Below are 20,333 nucleotides of genomic sequence, written 5' to 3' on the forward strand. Positions count from 1 at the left end.
GAGCTGGGGATGCAGACCAGTGGTTGAGTGCCCCTGAGTTCAATCCCTGGTACCCAAAGAATAAAAAAGAAAAATAAAGAAAATTTCCCTGTCTTTCTTCCCTCTCCACCAACCAGTGTGATGACATTGTTTTGGGCATATAAATCATGTTGTGGTTCCCAGGAACAGTACTGTGGGTCAAGATGCTAAGAGTAATTTCTGCCAAGAGCCAAAAGGTCCCTACAACAAAGATAGTAGCCAAAGAGTCAGGACATTTGGGTCTACTAGGACACATGGGCCCACTAACTCACTGGGTACCTTTGCCTCTGGTAAGAACAATACTTGAAAGTCACCTCGGTGATTTCCTCCCCCTCCTTTTTTTTTTTTAATTTGTAAAATACCAAATAGTCTCCAACTTCATATTATTATTATCATCATCATCATTACTATTATTACCAGGGATTGAACTGAGGGGCATTCACCCCTGAGCCACATCCCTAGCCCTTTATTGTATATTAGTTAGAGACAGGATCTCACCCACTTGCTTAGGGCTTAGTTAAATTGCTGAAACTGGCTTTGAACTCACATCCTCCTGTCTCAGCCTCCTGAGCTGTTGGGATTACAGGCGTGTGCCAGGGGCACCCAGCCTCCAGCTTCATTATAATGCTCTCTGAGCCCATGACCTCCAATGTCAGGAACTCTATGCTCTTCTCAAGCAGCCTGTCTGTTACCCCAAGCAACTCTGATAAATGTGACCCAAAATCAGTGTTCTGAACTTCCCATAGAGTGAATAGGTAGAAGTTGTTTTAGGTTCACACCAAGAGAGATCTTGTGAGCAGCAAAGGTATTCAAGGCAATCAGAGCCTTGGGGTCTGGAATCCTCTTCTGGAGAACACAGGGCAGGTGTGTGGTCTTACCTAGCAGGACTTTGAGTTGGACAAGGTACTGCATAGAATAGTGGGGATCCCTCCAGAGGTCACTTGCCATGTTGACCACACAGGAATGAATAGTGTACATTTCACTCTCCTGTCCCCCTTTTTTAATATTTATTTTTCAGTTGTAGTTGGATACAATACCTTTGTTTTATTTATTTATTTTAATGTGGTTCTAAGGATCGAATCCAGGGACTCACACATGCTAGGCCAGCGCTCTACCACTGAGTCACAACCCCAGCCTCTTTCCTGTCCCTTTGGAGTGAACATAGATGATGGCATAACTGTCAAGAACTGTGAAGTATCTGAGATTTTATCCTTTTTTTTTTATACCAGAGATTGAACACAAGGATGCTTAACCACTAAGCCACATCCCAGCCCTTTCTTTTTCTTTTTCTTTTTTCTTTTTTAGTTGTAGGTAGACACAGTATCTTTATTTTATTTATTTATGTGATGCTGAGGATCAACCCCAGTGCCCCACATGTACAAGGCAAGTGCTCTACTACTGATCCACAACCCGAGCCCCTCCCCAGTCCTTTCTTATATTTTATTTTGAGACAGGATCTTGTGAAGTTGCTGAGGCTGACCTCAAATTTGAGATCCTCCTGTCTCAGCCTTTTATCTCTTATATTGGGCAATGTCTTAGAAGAAGATACCACCTCTATCTTCCAGGACTGTTTGCTATACAAACACCCTTAAAAACATCATCTAAACTGGGTGCACATGCCTGTCATCCCAGGAACTTAGGAGATTGAGTGTGGCTGGGGGATGACAATCTGAGCCAGCCTGGATAACTTGGTGAGAGGCTCAAAGTAAAATAAGGAAAAGGATTGGGATGCAGCTCAGTGGCAGAATGCTCCTGGGCTCATGGGTTCAATACCAGTACCATTAAAAAAAAGAAAAGAAAAAGAGAGACTAAACAGATAGTATTTGAAACTAGATATGGAGAAAGGCAAGAAACCCCATGCAAAACTGACTCAGCTCCACTGTTCCACACTCCCCCAATACAACTGCAGAGACCTAACCTGATGGCAAAGCCACTTTGGACACTTCATCCATCCAATAGCCATCCTCCTGATAGCCACACACAGATATTTGTAGATCACTTTCTGGTTTACAAAGTATTTTCACTCACCTACAACTCCTATTTCACAAGACTCCCTATAGCTATTTTCATTTTAAATAATATTTTTTCCCATAAATGTGAATTTTTCTCTAACCTGGCCTCTTCTAAGAGGGATGCTCAGCAGTGATCAAGGCCAACTTATTCTTTTTTCAGAGGAAACACCTGTGCTCTAGGAGAGAAAGGGAGTTGCCCCAGCTCCCCCAACAAGGGATGGGAATTCATAGCTGCAGCTGTCCCCTTGTGGCTACTATAAGACCTCTAATTATGAGGACAGGTGGAGAGGCCAGGTAAAATGGAATGGAGTTGGGAGTCTCCTAGGAATAAGTTACTATTTTTTCTTTGTATCTCCAGGGTCAGTGCAGAGCCTGGTGACCAGTAATACTCTGTAAATGACCACTGAATTAAAGTGTATTGAGCTAGACCAGAGAAACAGTGAGGGAAGAAGGAATCCTGCGTCAAGAAGAGGGGCAGATGGGAGGGCAAGCTGCAAATGCCATTTGGTTAACTGACAGTTGGGGAGAGGGGTCTGGATGGAAAATCATGGTTGGGTTCATCCATGAACAACCATTACCTTGGGGCTGAGTAAAACACACCAAAAATGTACACAGGCTTCTCTGGAAAGATGTGACTGGATTTCAGAGAAGTGGGGGACTAGGACGTTTAGTAATGCACACCACAAAATGAGCAATTACCATACACCATCTCCAACCCACATGAAGACCCTGACAGCTAACATATGCCCAGGGCTCACTACAAGTCCACCAGACCAAGAATGCTGGTCATTCCTGTATTCCCTGATCAGGGAGAGATATGGAGGATATCTTGCACACATTCATGTGGGTTGTAAGTGGCAGAGCCTGAATTTTTCTGATTCCAAGCCCTCTTTCTTTTTTCAAAGCCCCAGGGTGCTGAACAGGGCAGCAGAATGCACAGGGACTGCAGATTGGAGTTGTAATCAGCCAGCACAGCAGCAAACTCGTCCTTAGCACTTTTTAGACATGGTGTTCAGAGCCACAAGGAATATGAAAGGAAGGAAAACACAGTCTTTGCCTTATTCTTGCCATCTTACAAAGCCCAGTATCCCATCAGAGAGAAAGTGCTAACATGCCTGGAACTCAGGAGAACCACAGGGGCAAAATATAATAAATCCGTATAAGAGGACTATAGGAAAATATCGACATGTAAATAGTGTATACAAGGGAGATGGGTATGGGAAAGAGTAGAATGAATCAGACATAAGTTTCCTACGTTCAAATATGAATACACAACCAGTGTAACTCCACGTCATGTACAACCACAAGAATGGGAAGTCATACACCGTATATGTATAATATGTCAAAATAAGCTCTACTGCCATGAGAAACTAAAAAGAACCAATAAAAAATTTTAAATAGTATATACAAGAAAATCTATGGGAAATAAGAATTTGTCAGTTTTTAATCAAAAAAATTACCACCACACATTACTATATTTATATCCTTTATCTTATGTGATTCCCACAAAAGTCCTGTGAGATACACACAGAAAAGCCATTCATTTGTAAACAAAGTTAGAATTCAGGGAAGGCAGCGAGGCAGCCCAGGTTCCAAGCTGGTGGCTGGCAGAGCTGGAGATGGGACTCGCTTTCAGATTCTCTTGCTTTGTCCGCCAGTTATCACAGGGATGGCAGTGACTATGGATTAGAAAAACCACAGGGACGTGAGTGCTTATTGAAACAAAGGCTTTTGGGCATCATTAATCTAAAAAGACCAGAGGCGTGGAGCAGAAGAAGGCTTCCTGGGGAAGGCTGGGCCAGGGCAGTGATAGGAAGGCAGGCCTCTGAAGCACTCAACCTTCATCTCCCCCATGGCTCCACATGTATCAGTGCTCAGTGCTAGGTACTGTGGAACAGAGACAAAGATGACAGTCCCTGCCAACAACTGTACAGTCCTTTAGAGCAGGAGATTGACAAGCTGTGATGCCCAGTATGATGAATCCCACCTGGGTGGTGGTGGTGGGTTGGAAAGCCTTTAGAGCAGATGGAGTACATGACTAGCACCCTGGGGAAGTAGAATTCTGCCAGACAGAGAAGGAAACCCACGTTGTAAGGAATGGTCATTTTCTTGAGGAGTTCCTGTTGAGCACCCTGGCACCAACAGCAGCCTCACCATATCCCCATTGCCCTGTGTGCAGGAAGGCCAGACCGCCCGGATGCTGAAGGTCATCCACGACCAGGAAGACATGGTCCAAGCGCTACTGAGCTGCCAGGCAGATGTCAACCTGCAGGACCACGATGGATTGTGGGCTCTCATGATGGCCTGTCACCATGGCAATGCCAACCTGGTGTGCCTGCTCCTGGCCCACCCGGCCTGGGACAGCAGCCTGACTGATAAGGTGAGACTTATGATCAGTTAACAAGTAGGTTAGTGTTTAACTTATGGTCCTGAAAAGTGCCTCGTAGGCCAGCAGAATCCAAGGAACCATACAGTAGTAGAAAAAAAAAATCAACCTTACAAGGCTGTTGTAGATTTAATGAGGCAATACAGTGCTTGCAGCCTGACGGCTGGGAAACCCACAGCTCTGGACAACTGGATGAAGGAGCAAACTTTACAGAGTCATCTCTCGTAGTGAAATTGGAAATACCTCTCTGATATTGATCCACTCTGCAAACTGGCCCATTCCACTGAGCCAGCCTGTGAAGTAGCCCTGCTAGACCCAGGTTTCTTAAATAAAGGTCTCGGTAAGGTGAGGACATTGATGATGATAATGACGATGATGATGATGATGATGATGATGATGATGATGATAACTAACCTGTGCTAAAATCAATGACCTTCTGAGGTTGGTATAGCTGCCACCATTTTGCTAGAGGAAACTGAGGTCCCAAATGGTAAGGTACATGGGGTAAGGTACCCAAGATCACACAGCTGGTGGAACCCACCTACCTTGAACTCCTGAGCCCAACATCCAGCTCTCCCATCATCCTCATTGTTGTCCCACGGAAGCAGCATATCTCTAGGTCTCAGGTGAATCTTTGCATCTTTCAGAGAGCCTACTGCATATCAGCAAATGAATCATCAATTGAATAAGTGAACCCCAAACTTTAGAGACCACTCATCAGAAGCTACAGGAGGCACAGTTTCTGGAGTGCTCATGGGAACTAAACCTTTCCCACGCATCATTGCTCATCCTCTTCATGATCCAGCGAGGCAGGCACAGTGATCCTCACATTTGCTGATAGGGAAACAGGCCTAGAAATGTTCCCTCACATGCTCAAGCTACAGGGAGCCCATCCTAGAGCAGAGATCCCAGCTCCAGCCTGACTCTGGCATCCATTACCCTGGCATTCCAATCCCAGGGCTCAAGCAGACATCTTAGGATTTAACATCCTCAATTCAAGGGGAACAAAAGCCTGGAGAGGGGAGCCCTGCCCAGGGATAGCACCTTTTCCTGGTCCCATCTGAACTACCCAAGATTGATCCTTCAGCTTTCAAGCCGAGTCCCCTGCATCACACCAGACAGCAGGCTCCCTGTCCAGTGTCCCCGTGTCCTGCAAACCCCAGCTGTGCCCCAAAGTCATTTCTGAAATAATTAGGAAACACAGACCCTCTTGAAATTCACACAGGAACAGAGTGGGCTGCTAAGATATAAGCCCCTTTCCCAAATATCATGAGGTCAGAAGGTCTGGGTTCCCAAGCTCCCTGCCGGGGTGCCCTGGGGATGAGGGAGGCAGCCCTTAACCTAAATCATGGCTGTGTATCATAGACCCAGAGCCCTCTCAGAAGTGACCACCACTACTGCCCAGAAGAGGGCTGAGAGGGGAGAGCTGTGGGACCGGCAGGGTGAGTTTTGGGAGTTCCTGGTTAGCCCAGATAATCAAGAGGGAATGTGAGAGTTCTCCTGGGCCCCTTAACCTCTGTCACAGGTAAGAGAGATAAGTGGCCACTTTCTAGAGGTAGAAGATCCATGGGGTGGGGATGGGGGTGGGCATCTTTTGCTCTTTGGACACCTCAAGAGTGATTGTTAAAAGCACTGACTTTAAAACTCAAAGCCCAGGAGTTTGAATCTGGGTCCAGTGACTGTGCCTTGGGAAGGTCACCTACCCCTTCTGAGCCTCTGTGATGTTCATCTGTAAAATGGGTATAGCAGTATACTATGCCTAAGGCTGTAATGACTACGACCCTATACTGGACTTCTATGACGTATATTGTTGATGGTCATTGTGATGATTATGACTAATTGAATAGTGACACGAAAACCAAACAGCTGGCACATCAGTGAGTGAGAACCTCAGCATTGACAGGCAGTGTCCAGAGGGAATAGGGAGGGTGAAGGTTTGGAGTGGGGCAGGGGGTGTCACTCAGTGGAGGGAGACAGGCCTCTGAAGGAGAAGCCAGCTGGCTGCCACACTTTGTTTAGTACAGTGGTTCTCAGGTGGGGGTCATCTTGCCCCTTGGGGGATATTTGACAATGTCTGAAGCCATCTGTATGTGTCACCAGGAGTGCAGGAGTGTTCCTGGCATCTGATGGGCAGAGGCCAGGGGTGCTCTAAACATTGACGGTGCCCAGGGACAGCAGTGAAGTAAGAGTTATCTGGCCCCAAATGTCAATAGTGCCGCTGGTGAGAACCTGGGTTGGGCACGTACTGAAATCCAAGTGAGTTTAGACAGCCAACCCCCACCAAGTGCTGGATGGGGAGGTGCCAGGGCAGCTCTGAGGGCCAGGTCTGCTGCAGGGCAGGGCAGGGCAAGGCTCTAACCTGGAAGGAGGGACATTAGTGCCAGGTACAACATGGAGGCAGATATCTGCTTTAGCAGAGGTGGGTCAGGGTAGGAAAGCCAGACAGTGTGAGCAGCATGAAGATGGGTTCTAGACCCCCCCGCCCCCCCAGGGGCCAGTCACATGGCTCAGGCTTCCCTCAGGATTCACACCTGAATTGACACCCAGGTGACTTGGGTGAGCGCAGTGTCTCCATCCACAGAGTGAGACATTCCAGCGGAAGGCGCCTGGTGGGTACTGAGGCTTGTGCCTGCTGCTCTGCATTTACAGGAGAGGGCAGCCCTTCTGCTCCTGGAGTCTTTCCTGTGGGGGCTCTGAGGCCCAGCATCTCTCATCAACAGTAAACGTTTGCTCTCAACACAGTACTCCCGGCAGAGGCACAGGGCACATTCCCTGGGCTACTTGACATAGACCCCTCTGCCCCAGGCATGCCCCCTATCCAGCTCTCTCGCTGGATTTGGAGGCAGATAGGGTACAATGTATTTCTCCTTTCTTCCTCCTCTGTAGGCTGGCCACACCGCTCTGTCCATCGTTCTGCATTCACCTTCCCATGTGGAAATTGCAGGCCTTCTGCATGCCCACACAGAGCAGGCAGGTCCTTGGGGCTGTAGAGGCTGCAGAGGAACCAGCAGCCAGGAAGAAAAGGCTCCTTCTCTGCACTCCTCCCTGCCCTTGGAGAGGTCAGGGTCACAGCCTGAGGGTCGCCCCTCAAGAGAAGAAACTATGTCAAATATGCACATACATTCCTGTTGTGTAATTCTGCTCATTACGATGCTTTGTAGATTACACCTAAGGCCAAGCCCCAAGAACAACAAGGGTTTCAGAGTGGGGTGCAAGGTGCAGAGTGTGGGAGCATCAGCTTTGGCCCAAATCCCAAACATCTTCAGCCTTGAATTCCTTGTGACTCTGCCTTGGCAACACTGTGTGGCAGGCAGGCAGGAGCACATTCGCACATTAGAAAAGCAATACTTTTTACAAGAAATTTTAAAATGCATTGTCATTTTGTTTTTAATCAAATATATACATATATGTCCCACTGAATATGCATGTCTAGAGAGGATGGCAAGGAATTAAATCATTCTCAAGAGGACCTTCGGGAAATCACCATGAAGTCAGGTGAAAATGAGCAAGTCCCATTTGGGGCTTGACAGAGAAATCTTGAATTCAGACAAGGTGGGAAGAAGCATATTGGCATCATTGCCAACTATAACACTCTTGACCATTTCTGAGTCATCAAGTGGCTCCAATCTGCCCCTAGAAATGGAATTAATCAGGAAGTCCTAGTCAATGATGTGCATCACAGAGTGGCAGGGTCCAGTTCTATCAGCTATTCCCAGCCCACAGAAGAAACGAATCCAAGTGAGATCCTGGAGATGGATTATTGTCATTCAGAAGCCACCACGTTCATCCATAGCCTCACAGTAATCCCCAGTGCTATTCCTGTGAGCAAGCATCTGCTCTGAGGTGTCAGGGCTCCTAGCTGAAGAGCCCTTGAGCCATAGCTGCAGCAGGAGTGGGTGCACAGGGCAGGGTCCCCCGCACTGACCTCTCTCCACTGGACAATTCCTTCTTGAGAATTCCCTGTTCTCTAGCCCCACACATGCATGGTACATATTCAGTAGCTCACATAGATTATCTATGAATTGTTCTTTCTGAACACTTCTTATGCCAAAAAAAAAAAAAAAACCCCACAAATCTCCCCTTTATATAAAAAGAAAAGAGACATCCAGGTTGGTGAGCCTCCTGCTGAAAACGCAAATCATGAGTTTTTCTTGTGGCTGGAATGCTACCTTGCATGGCACTCATTGGGTGAGTCACAAAGCTTCCTGGGACCCCGGTTTCATCATCTCTAAAAGCAGAAATCATCCTACAACCTACCTCCTGGAGGTGCTTACAACAAACTGCTGATGGAAGTTTTGGAATCCAGTTTATAACCCATAAAGGCTGTCCTCAGAAATGGTGTGGAAAACTTCTTTATGCTATTGTGATTCAAGAGATACCAAGTCTCAGAGCAAGAGCATTCATGCGTGTTGATGCTGCTCAGAGGTGAAGAGGTTGGGGCAAATAATGAGGTGGAAAATTGCTTTAAATGGATTTATTTTGACCATAAAACATGTTGTTAGAGCAAAAAGCTACAATTATACATTCTCTGTCCCCGTGCTTTGCAAATTTTAATGTGCATATAAATCCTCTGGGACCTTGTTAGAAAGAAGTAAGTCTGGGGTGGGGACTGAGAGTCTGCATTTCTGATCAGTTTCCAGAGGATGCTGAGGCTATTGGGCTACATCCACAGTTCAGGTAGCAGGGCTCTGTCCTGTCTTTACTGTTTGTATATTAAAAGTGCTGCCTCTCATTCTTCTGTCTCAAAATTTATGTGCATTTCTCTGCTATTGATTCTTGGGAACTTGCAGTACAGGTCTATATTAGTTCATTTTTTTAATTTCTATAACAACATACCTGAGACAGCCTACTTATGAAGAAAAAGAGGTTTATTTTGCTTACAGTTTTGAAGGCTGTAACTCTAATCCTCATGGCCCAGGCTTTGGCAAGGGACCTAGGACAGATGATAGGAGCTCATGGAAGAGGAAGAATCACATCTCAAAACAGGAAGCTGGAGAGCTGGATAGTCTGAGTTCCAGCTTTTCTGACAGCCCCTCATAAAAGAACTAACCAGGGTCCCCCTAGAAATACCTCAATTCCTTTCTATGGCACATCCCCAATTGACCTAAAGACCACCCACTAGACCCCTCTTCTTCAAAGTTCCACACCTCCTCCCGGTTCACAGGGGAGTAAGGACTGCACAGTGCTGTGGGAACTGACTGCCAGAGGGAGTCAGGAAAGCTCCCAGAGGAGGTGGCTTTGGAGGAAGCCATAAGGGTGGATGGGAGCTAGCTAGAGCACTGGGGACAGAGCAGCAGACACTGTACTGGGCACGTGAAAAGGCGTGGCCTCGTGAGCAAGGAGAGAACTTCAGGATGACTCTAGTTGTATGGGAGAAGTACACAGAGTTGAGATTTGGGGGTGAAGTGGGGAGATGTGTCACGTGTTAATCTTAAGAATTAGGACTTGAGCCTGGAACTCCAGAAGTCTGCTTCACAGACCACTTGGAGAATGGAAGCTCTCAGAAAAATGCACATCTGTAATCCCAGTGACTCAAGTTCAAAGCCAACCTCAGCAACTTAGCAAGGCCCTAGGCAACTTAGTGAGATCCTGTCTCAAAAAAGTAAAAAGGGCTGGGAACAGGGCTCAGTGGTGAAACCTCTCTGGTTACAATTCCTGGTACAAAAAATAAAATAAAATAAAATAAAAAGGGTTGCAGGTGTAGCTTGGTGGTAGAGTAGCCTTGAGCTCAAGTCCAGTACAGGAAAAAAAAAAAAAAAAAGCAAATTGGTATGGGCAGTGGGAGCCAATGAAATTTCTGAATAGTGGGGCCATTTGATCAGATTGACTTCTTCTGATGATCACAGGGGGAGACTGGAAGCAAAGGGATCAGTTGGAAGGTTCCTATGAGACACTGGGTATAGAGCAATTTGGGTGGGGATGAACACAGAGCCCAGCAGGAAAGGAATCAGGAACTGGGGCATGCCAAGATGGGGTGACATACTGAATGGTGGAGAGGCATCAGAAATGGGTGACAGGAGAATGGTGGTACCACTGTCACCATATCTATGTTCTGTTCCTCCTTAGTAACACAACTCCCAAATTTTAGCTGGGCACCTAACCACCCAGGGGACAGACTCCATTTCCCAGTGCCCATTGAGTTTGGTGTGGCCAAGCAACTAAGTTCTGGCTAATGAGCTATTAGCAAGGTAAAGGGTGCAAACTTTGGCTCCTGAATTTAAAGTGAAGGGGACACATTTTCCCCCTCCCACTGGCTGGAATATGGTAACCAGAGCTTGATCCATGAAGATGAGGCCCACACCTGAGGGATGATGGAACAGCGAGTCAGAAGCAGCCTCGTCCCCATCCAATCTGCTCTGGACTACTCATTCCCTATTTGATATTTGAGCAAGGAATAATATTCTAACTTGTTTAAGACACAGTATATTTTGATCTCTGTTGAGTTGGACAAATGTCCTCAGCACCTTGTGGCAATCTGAAGGGTCTAATGTTATACCATAAGTGGACTTCATCATTGAAAAGCTTAGGAAAGCCTTTTGGAAGGAGCATCATGGCAAAGCTAGATACGGTGGATGTCTCCTTCTGGTACCATCCCCTGTTCATGCCCACAGTGGAAGCACTCAGCCCAAAGACCTGTAGAAAAGGGTCACCTGGCAGATGCCTGAATAGAAAATGGGTCCCCTAAAGTAGCCAGTAAACCAGTGAGTTTGAAATGACTTGGTATGGAAATCGATGCAAAGCCATTGAATTATCTGAGCTTTTTGAAAACAAAAACACGTAGAGTTTCAGGCAATAGTGGTGGATTATTGTCAGAGAGTGCAACCACAGAGTGCAAGAGACATGAGGACAGAAGCTGAATTTGCATGAGTAGAGGTCAAGACAAATTGAAGGTAGGAGCAAGAAGGAACTAGGAGTGGGCATCAGATCAAGAGCAAAGAATAAGCTTATGGAGGAGGCCTCCTGGACTACCTACCAAGTTCCCCTGGCCTGGAAACCTCCCTTCCTAGACCCATTCCTCATCCCAGGACTGTACCAGTAAGCTGCCACGTTCCTGCAAGAGAACTAACTTGGATCTGGCCCCAAAAAGACAGGTGCCACACACTACCTGTGCCAATCAAGAACTAGAAGCCGGGATTTAGAAGAGGGCTTCAGCCCCCTTCTGGTGTCCAGGTCTTAACATGTGGATCTCAGAAGCTACTGGTGCCAAGGTCAGCCATGTGGGCTGAGGGCCACAAGGAACTCTTCAGATGGAAAGACTGGGGCAGATGCTCAGATCAGAGCAGTGGTGAGAAACTACTTCCTGATGTGACCAGGGCAACCCTTGCTCCATGAAGACTCCAATGCATACCTCCCTTGCCTTCAGTAACTGCCCTAGGTGAGTGTCTTTCCCATGCCTCCTCTGGGTATGCAGCCTGCGGAAGCTAACCAAGGCCTTGTGTCTACTCAGATGTCTCAGTGGTTGGATCCCAGTTGGGCCACTTGGCCATTCAGGTTCTTGATCTAAAAATTGGGATGGCAGTTCCTCCTCTGTTCTTGCAAGCATTTAATTAGCTAGAGCACTCAGCACAGTGCTTGGCTCAGGGCAGAGCTCCACAGAGAGCTTTCCCTTCCCCTAGACCTGGCCATGTGCTTAGCAGCTTGGCTTCCCTGGGTCTGCCAGCCCCCCACATCTGAGGGCTTCACATCTGTGGATTCAACCAACTGTGAACTGAAAGATGTATTTCATGTGTACTAAACACATACAGGCTATTTTTCTTTTCATGAGTCCCTCTACAATACAGTAAAACTACTACTTACATAGCACTCACATTGTATTAGATATAAGTAATATAGACACATTCACTCCTGGATGAAAGGCCATGAATCTACCACACCACTCCTGTTCAGCCTAACTTCCATGTGGACACTTCCCTCTGATTAGCCCACAGGAAGGTCAAATGCAGCATATCCCAAACCAACATCAACAGCTCAACAAAGGGGGCCCCACTTAGAGGCCATCTGAGGATAGAGGCAGTATTGGAACGAAGCAGCCACCATGCAGGGGAAACCTGGAGCCAGAAGCTACTGGAAACAAATAACTAGAATTATGAAAGTAAACTTTGTGGCTTTAAGCCACACAATGTGTGGTAATTTGACATGGCTGTCCAAGAAAACTCATAAAAGTGTATTTATGAAAAGGTTGGTCAGCCACAAATTTTGAGGGGAAGCATTTTCTTTTTCTTTGCCTATGTGGTAGATCACAAGTTCAAGGCCAAACTTGGCAATTTAATGAGACCATATCTCAAAATAAAAATAGCTGGGAATTGAGCTCACTGCTAAAGCATCCCTGGGTTCAATCTGCAGACCACCCCCACACATACACTCATATACACAAATTAAAATTTCATGTTTAAGCTTGATTCCCATCCCAAACACATGAGGTGTATGTTATTATTCCAAAATCTGAAAAAATCCCAAATATTTTTAATTCTAAGCATTTCAGATAAGCATCAGAATAGCCAAGCATGTCGACCTGGACACCTTTTAGTCACTTATCAAGACAGTAAAAATAATCCTGAAAACCAGAAACTGATCCTTCACACCACACAACATGGTGATGCCCTTTGAATTCATGTTCCATCATGGGCCAGGAGACTTGTTCAAGATCTGGACAGACTTTTATCTACTAGAATCCAGCATGGTTTGTATGAGTGTTTGTTGGAGGACAAGTCACATTGGACGACACAGTGACCTTTTCCACATGCCTCCTGGTCTATGTGCAGTCTGGAAGCAAGAGGACTCTCCTGTAGCTTCCAAAGTGATTACCCAGTTGCAGACAGACAAAGTGAGCCAGGCACCCTGGAGCATGCCTGGAATCCTAGAAGCTGAGACAGGAGGATCACAAGTTCAAAACCAGCCTCAGCAACTTAGCGAGGCCTTAAGCAACTCAGTGAGACCCTGTCTCTCAATAAAATATAAAAAAGGGTTGGAAATATGGCTCAGTGAACAAGTGCCCGTGGGTTCAATCCCTGATACAAAGAGAGAGAGAGAGAGAGAGAGAGAGAGAGAGAGAGAGAGAGAGAGAGAGACAAAGAAGAGAGCAGGCTTAGCAGAGGTAAATGCTTGTGTGCCTGGAAAGGTCAAGCCAGGCTGGAAGCACACAGCCTGGACCTGGAAGCAGACACGTGTGGCCCCAGGAGCAGACTTGATCTCCTTTCTAATCAGGAATAACCTACCTCCTAGGGTGGAACACTGAGCCTGATTTACATAGAAAGTACTTTGAGTGGAAGGTGGGTGACTAACATTTATTGAGAGCCCATGGGCATTTGTTAGACATCATTTGCATGGAAAAGTTCAACATATCCACAATCTACAATCAAATATTCCCAATATTTAGAGAGACATCTATTTATAAGAAACTTGAAGCAAGTCTCTAATACGAAGGAAATACTACTTAGTTTAGGTTTCTTCATCTAGTGGACTTTTCTTTGACAAAATTTTTTTTAAAAAAGCACCAGAGGCTGGGGCTATAGCTCAGTTGATATAGTGCTTGCTTACTATGTGCAAGGCCCTGGGTTCAAGCCCCAGAACCACCAAAAAAAAAAAAAAAAAAAAAGCACTAGTCAATATCTTCAACAAGAATGTGCTACCCAGCCAGTCAAGGAAAAGTCTGACCTCCCAACAACAGTAAGAACCCCTTCTTTCTAGAACCTACTTCCCATCAGTGCTTCCATTTTGCTCCTTAACAGGTTTGGTGCCAGAATGAGGGAGCCCTCTACTGGGAACAGTCTCTCCCATTCTCTCTTCCTCTGTTTTGTCCCTCCTCCACCATGTGCAGTGCTAATGCAGTGACTTCCTGAGCTTAGTGCTGCTCTCTCCTGGGCTTCTGCCATGCTGCTCTCCCTGGCTCTCCTCCCCAGGGCTCCATCTCAGATCCTCTCTCCTCCTACCCATTGAAAAGTTTTCATTCTCTTTTCTTCTCTTAGCTCCTTTCCCTTAGGGACCCTGAGCCTCTCCAAATACTTTCATCCCGAGGACATCTGTACCTAGGACTCTTCCAAAGTGCTCCTGAGTTCCAGCACACCCTGACTTTGAGAACTGACCTGGCAGGAGTGCCCACCGCCCAGCTGTCCACTGCATCTGCTGAACCCCTCTCAGCTCATGACATCCTGCCCTCAATAGACCCACCAAAAGCTCCCCGCTGCCTACAGAAGTTCTCTGAACTCCAGCCTTGGATTCACACTCCACTGTGGTCTGGCCCAGCTTCCCCACTTCCTAACACCCACCAATCCCAAGTGGGTCACTCCCTCCTGCTAGACTGTGAGGCTCCTTTTCCCCTCCTCTAAGAATTTCCCCTATGGTGCCTTCTGCCTCCTTGATGTCTCCAAGCCCAGTATCTGCATGTTCCCATCTTGCTCAGGATTCTCTAGTCTTTTGAACATAGGTTCCAAAATACCTTGAAAAGTAGTCAAGTTTCAAAAGGTCATCTCCAGTGGGCATGCTGTCCCAGAAGGTCAACAGATGGTGCAGTTGAGCCCATAGCTGCTACCCCAAAGAATGTCACTAACTGGCACTAGAAAATAACAAAAGTGAAAAACAACAACAACAAAACAATCCCCACCCAAACCCACACCTCACAAAAAGAAAAGAAAATTCACCTATATGAAGAAGTTTAAAAAAAAAAAAAAACGGTGGGAGGAGGTAGTGCACATCTGATATACCATCGGATCAGGAGCCTGAGGACCAAGGATCATGAGTTCAAGGTCAGCCTCAGCAATTTAGGGAGGCCCTAAGGGACCCTGTCTCTAAATAAAATATTAAAAAGGTGGAGATATGGCTCAGTGGTGAAGCACCCTGAAGTTTTATCCCCAATACCAAAATAGAATGAAACAAACAAACAAAAAAAAACACAATACATTTTGAGCCATGCTTGTTGGGAATACCTGTAATCCACTAACTCCAGAGGCTTAGGCACCAGGATAGCTAGTGAGGCCAGTCTCAGCAACTGAGTGAGACCCTAAGCAATTTAGCAACACACTGTCCCAAATTCTTTTTTAAAAGGGCTGGGGAAATGCTTCAGGGCTTAAGTGCCTCTGGGTTCAATCAATCCCCAGTACCACAAAATAAATAAATAATTATATCCCCCCAATAGCAGAAGAAAGAGTGCAATAGTGTTATAGGTCAGAAGTTAATGATTAATATGAAAATTTAATTTGTAAATATAGAATGTGCATCACTGAACAAGATGAGGATTGGTAACTAGCCTAAAAAAGAAAAGGGGAAGAAGGAAAAGGAGAGAGCAAAAACACAAAATTAGAAATAATAAAGGGAGCAGCTGGCCGGAGAGCAGGCTAGGCGTGTTTCTTCCCTCAGGCCTGCGCCAGGGCGGGGAGGCGGCATGTGGCCTGCAGCCCGCCCAAGGAGGCTTTTCCATGGGCGCCCCGCTCGCCCCGCCGCCCTTCAGCTTGTGGAACGACTACCTGGGGCTCGCTATGCTCATCACCAAGGTGGTGGACGGCGAACCACGCTATGGCTGCGCCCGTGGTGGCGGCTCCCCGCCCTCTTCGTGGTCCTAGTCCTGTTGCTCCCCCCCACACATGGGGGCCGGGCCCGGGGCGCTGGGGCCGCCCGACTATGACGAGGACGAGGACGGCGACGAGACGGGGTCCCGGAGCCGCTTCCTGGGGGGCGCGCTGGAGCTATGCGCAGGCCCCGCCGAAAATGGTCTGCTGGAGGAGCGCTTCGCCGAGCTGAGCCCGTTCGCAGGTCGCGCCGCCGCGGTGCTGCTGGGCTGTGCGCCCGCCGCCACCACCACCCCCGAGGTGACGCCGCGAGAGGAGCGGGCCCCGGCGTGGGCGGCCGAGCCCAGACGCAAGCTACCTCGGGGACGGCCGCCGCCTGGCTGCTCAAACCCGAGCTGCAGGTGTGCGTGTTCTGCCGGAACAACAAGGAGGCGGTGGCTCTCTACACCACCCGCATTCTGAAGGGCCCCGACGGGAGAGTGTTGTGCCCTGTGCTGCGTCGCTACACGTACCCCCTGTGCGGCGCCAGCGGCGACAATGCGCACACCATCAAGTACTGTTCGCTCTCCAAAGTGCCAGCCCCGCCTGCCGTGCGTCCGCCGCTGCGCGGTGCTAGGGACAGGCTGCCAGGCAAGAAGCTGCGCTGAGGGCCCGGCGTCCAGTCTGCGGGCACCTGACGCTACCGCATTCGCTGCCTGCCCTCCGTTTTGTTCTGCGAACGATCTTTCCCTGTTTATTGGGGAGATGCGGAGCTGTCAGCACTGGCTCAACTTGGAACCTCGTGAAGTAGGCTGTGCGGAGTACTGTCAAGCAGATTGAGACTAGATGCTGATTTTTTTTTTTTTGGAGTGGGATGGATGAGGGGGACTGTGTCTCTAGTTTCTAGTTTGCACACATGCAGGACTGCGAAGAAGGCTGGATGTGTATTTCACTAACTGAATATGGCAGCCGAGAGATGCTGTTTATTTACTGTATACATCGACCTATTTTAGATGCACGTCGGTATGAAATTATCTCTAATCTTGGGTGTTTCCTTTTATGAATGGAGGCACTTTACTAGGTCTAGTATATTTTTTTAATAGCCTCTGAACTGAGCTTAAAACTGACGATTTTATAGAATGTCAGCAAAATGACTACTTTATTGTTTGGTACACTATTTTAGTTGTCCTTAGTTATATTCTAATTCCAGGTGAAGCAATTATAAGCATTATAAGAAGTGAAATTTAGTTCTTTTCAGTATTAATTTGGGTGGGTATTCCCTCCTTGTGGCTTGTTTCGGTCCTAACTGGAGGTGTAAAATGCAGTCTGTAGCAGGTAGAATACAGCTCCTTTTATGTACCAGATCTTTTATAACTGAACTAGCAACTAGCCTTTTTCACCTTTAAAAACTGTGCCAAGTCATAATCATATTGTGTATACACTTGGAGATGGTGCTGAAAATAAAAAATAAAAAAGACAATACACTCAAAAAAAAAAAAAAAAGAAATAATAAAGGGAAACTTGCTCCAATGTTGAGAAATATAAATACACTTGAGACTGTTACGAATTACTTTAATAAATTTGAAACCTAGGCATGGATGATCTTCAGTAAGCATGTGTATTCAATAAGCATATATATAAGATTAGAAAAAGATATAAAGCATAAAGATTATGAAAGAAAATTTTAGAATTCTCAAAAACCCTAGACTGATGTAATTTCACACGCAACTCTTTAAATAGTCAAAGAAAAGATATTATGTGCATTTTAATCTATTCAAAACAATACAGCAATAAAGGAACCATCTTAATGGACTTTACAAAATCAACATGTCACTCATCTGGGAACCTAGTAAAGACAACTACGGACCAATTTTACTTGTAATTAGATATGAAAACATTTTAAAGTAAAAAAAGTTGGGCGTGGGGCACTCACATCTCACCTGCACACACACAGCTGCCTTCCCACCTTGGGCTCCCCTGGGCTCTCTTCAATGTGTCCTCTCTTCCTTTTCTATCTAAGGACTCTAATCACATCATGAGGGTCCACACTCATGACCTGATCTAAACCTAATTACCTCCCAAACCCAGCCTCCAAATATGACCATATTAGACCTTCAACACATGAATTTTGACTAAACACATTCTGTTCACAACAACATATTATTAAATAACAAAATATTTTAAATGAAAAATTATCCCTATGAATTCCAAAAGGCCATCTCTGGTGAGTGTGATACCATTGAAGATCAACAGGTGGAGTGGGTGAGCCCACAGGAAATAATTCTATAAATCCAAGGAAGGATGAGTTTAATGCTAAAGTGCAGCATTTCTGATAATATCAGGTGTAAGATAATGCCTGACATTACAAATATTATTGAACATTGTTCTAGAAGTTCTTGCCAAGGCACTCTTGGCAAGGAATGAATGAAAATTATAATTTTAATTAGTAGTTAGAGCTCAGCCTGAGCAATTCAGGGAGAACTTCTCCCCAAATAAAAAGGGCTGGAGATGTAGCTCAGGGCTAGAATGCCCCTGGCTTCACTCCTTGCCTTAATTTTGAAATTTGCTTTAATTGTCTCTTGAATATATACACTTTTCACAATTCAAATTTCCTGAATTAGAATACAAATTCTAGAATAACAGAGTATGACATTTGCCTTTCTTTCCAGCAGAGTCTATTCTTAGTCTGGAGAGACCTACTGTAGGGCAGCCATACCCAAATTTGGAATTAGATTACAAACAGATTGCAATTAAAACTCATTAGTCTTCTGCCCTGGTGCACCTGGGCTGTGCTCTGAACACAGAGGCCTCCACTTTTTATTTATTTATTTTTTTTACACTGGGGGCTGAACCCAGAGGGGTTTAACCACTGAGCCATATCCCCAGGCCTTTTTAAAAATATTTCCTTTAGAAACAGGGTCTCACTGAGTTACTTAGGGCCTCACTAAACTGCTGAGGCTGGCTTTGAACTCACAATCCTCCTGCCTCAGCCTCTGAGCTGCTGGGACTACAGACATGCACCACTGCACCCAACCCAGAGGCCTCCAATTATAAGGCTCTAGGCCTGGGGATAGAGTGTAGGAATAAAGAAGAGAATTTGTTGAGGCAGACCCCAGCCCCCTTCATCTTAAGCAACCTAGCACATCTTGCTGGGGCTTAGGAGTTTTGCATCAGGTAATTGCATGTTAATTTCTCAACAATTTGCTAGCAAAGCTCAAAATGTTTCAATACATTGAGTCCACATGTTCTTGGGAACAACTGAATTGTGTTTCAACTTGGAGAGGTGGAGAAAGAAGCTTGCTGTCAGCACCATCTTGGTCATTGTCTCAGCACTGCCAATACCAGCAGCTTTAGTAGAGAAATCCCTACTAAAATAGGATCTCAAAAAAGGTAAACAAAATTTAAATGTGCCTTTTCTGCAGTGGTTAGCAATAATCACACTGTAACCAGCTATTAAATTCCAGCAAAGACAGCATTGTGGATAAGATTACATTAATGCTTTTGATTTTATTCCCTCATACCTTCCTTTGTGGTTCAGTGTTGAGTCTGTCTGTTTTATGGTTGTTTTATAAGACTTTTAAATCCAAGGAGTCTAAATTTGCATCAAGCTTGGTAAACACTGGAGGATCCTTCTAAGAGCCAAGTATATGATGCATGGCATTTTTGGTCGAAAGGTGACGCCAGCTGGCCATTGAGATGATATGATTATGTTAAGATTTGCATTCATATGGATATTGGACTCCTGCTGTTCACCTAGGCCAGCTATGGGACTCCTGGAGAGTTCCCATTGGTTGGGGAAGTACAGTAGGAGGGAGTTCCGGGGGAGGAGCTCTCTCTGCAGGTCCGGGAGGAGGCCGCGTGGGTGGAAAAAATCTCTGCCTGGGAGGTACCGGACATTGGCGGCAGTTTCAAAAAATAAAGTTTGTTCCTGCTTGAGTGGCTCATGATTTTGTGCCCAGCCAGCCTGCGGCAACTGGCAGCCCGCACGGGGAACGCCTGAAGCTTGGAGGTGAGTAAAATTGCTAGCCCCTGAAGGAAGACAACAAAATGGGTGACCATTTCAAAAAACAATGTGTTCTCGTTTTGATTTATCTTGTTTTTGTTTCAAGCTGCCTATCCCTAGAATTTTCTCAGGCAAACTGGGAAAAATGGTTGGCTCAAGGTTTGAAGTTGTTCGGCCCTGAGAAAGAGAAAATTGATACAACTATTCTTTGTTTGGTTTTTGTTTCATTCTGTTTCGGTTTTGTTTTATGCTATCTTATTGGGTTGCGTTACCTTTATAGTAGATTAGAAACTAGTAAAAAACAAACCAAAAGACTGTTAAGTAAATTGTTAGAGGTCCAGACTATGGTAGAAAACATGTTAGGTCAAGCGAAAGAGAAGGTCTCTCAAGCTAGTCAGACAGAGGAAGATTTGAAGAAAGAAAGCTTAGAGGAA

The 20,333-nt window shown here is 46.0% G+C and overlaps 2 protein-coding genes and 1 pseudogene across 2 annotated transcripts in view; 2 read left to right on the plus strand and 1 right to left on the minus strand.

Annotated features, from left to right (window-relative positions):
• The window catches only part of LOC124096858 (KN motif and ankyrin repeat domain-containing protein 4-like), a 31,747-nt gene extending 24,254 nt beyond the window's left edge, over positions 1-7,493 (plus strand). The window contains 3 exon segments of the mRNA XM_046450905.1: positions 4,210-4,410; positions 7,303-7,381; positions 7,384-7,493. Of these exon segments, the coding sequence (XP_046306861.1) occupies positions 4,210-4,410; positions 7,303-7,381; positions 7,384-7,493 (390 nt within the window).
• The window catches only part of LOC124096872 (KN motif and ankyrin repeat domain-containing protein 4-like), a 293,293-nt gene that overhangs the window by 164,094 nt on the left and 108,866 nt on the right, over positions 1-20,333 (minus strand).
• Positions 15,828-16,690, plus strand: LOC124096859 (nanos homolog 1-like; annotated as a pseudogene).

The sequence above is a fragment of the Marmota monax genome, unplaced genomic scaffold (assembly GCF_021218885.2).
Source record: "Marmota monax isolate L192 unplaced genomic scaffold, Marmota_monax_Labrador192_F-V1.1 WCK01_AAM20220418_F8-fsc00023, whole genome shotgun sequence".
NCBI lineage: Eukaryota > Metazoa > Chordata > Mammalia > Rodentia > Sciuridae > Marmota > Marmota monax.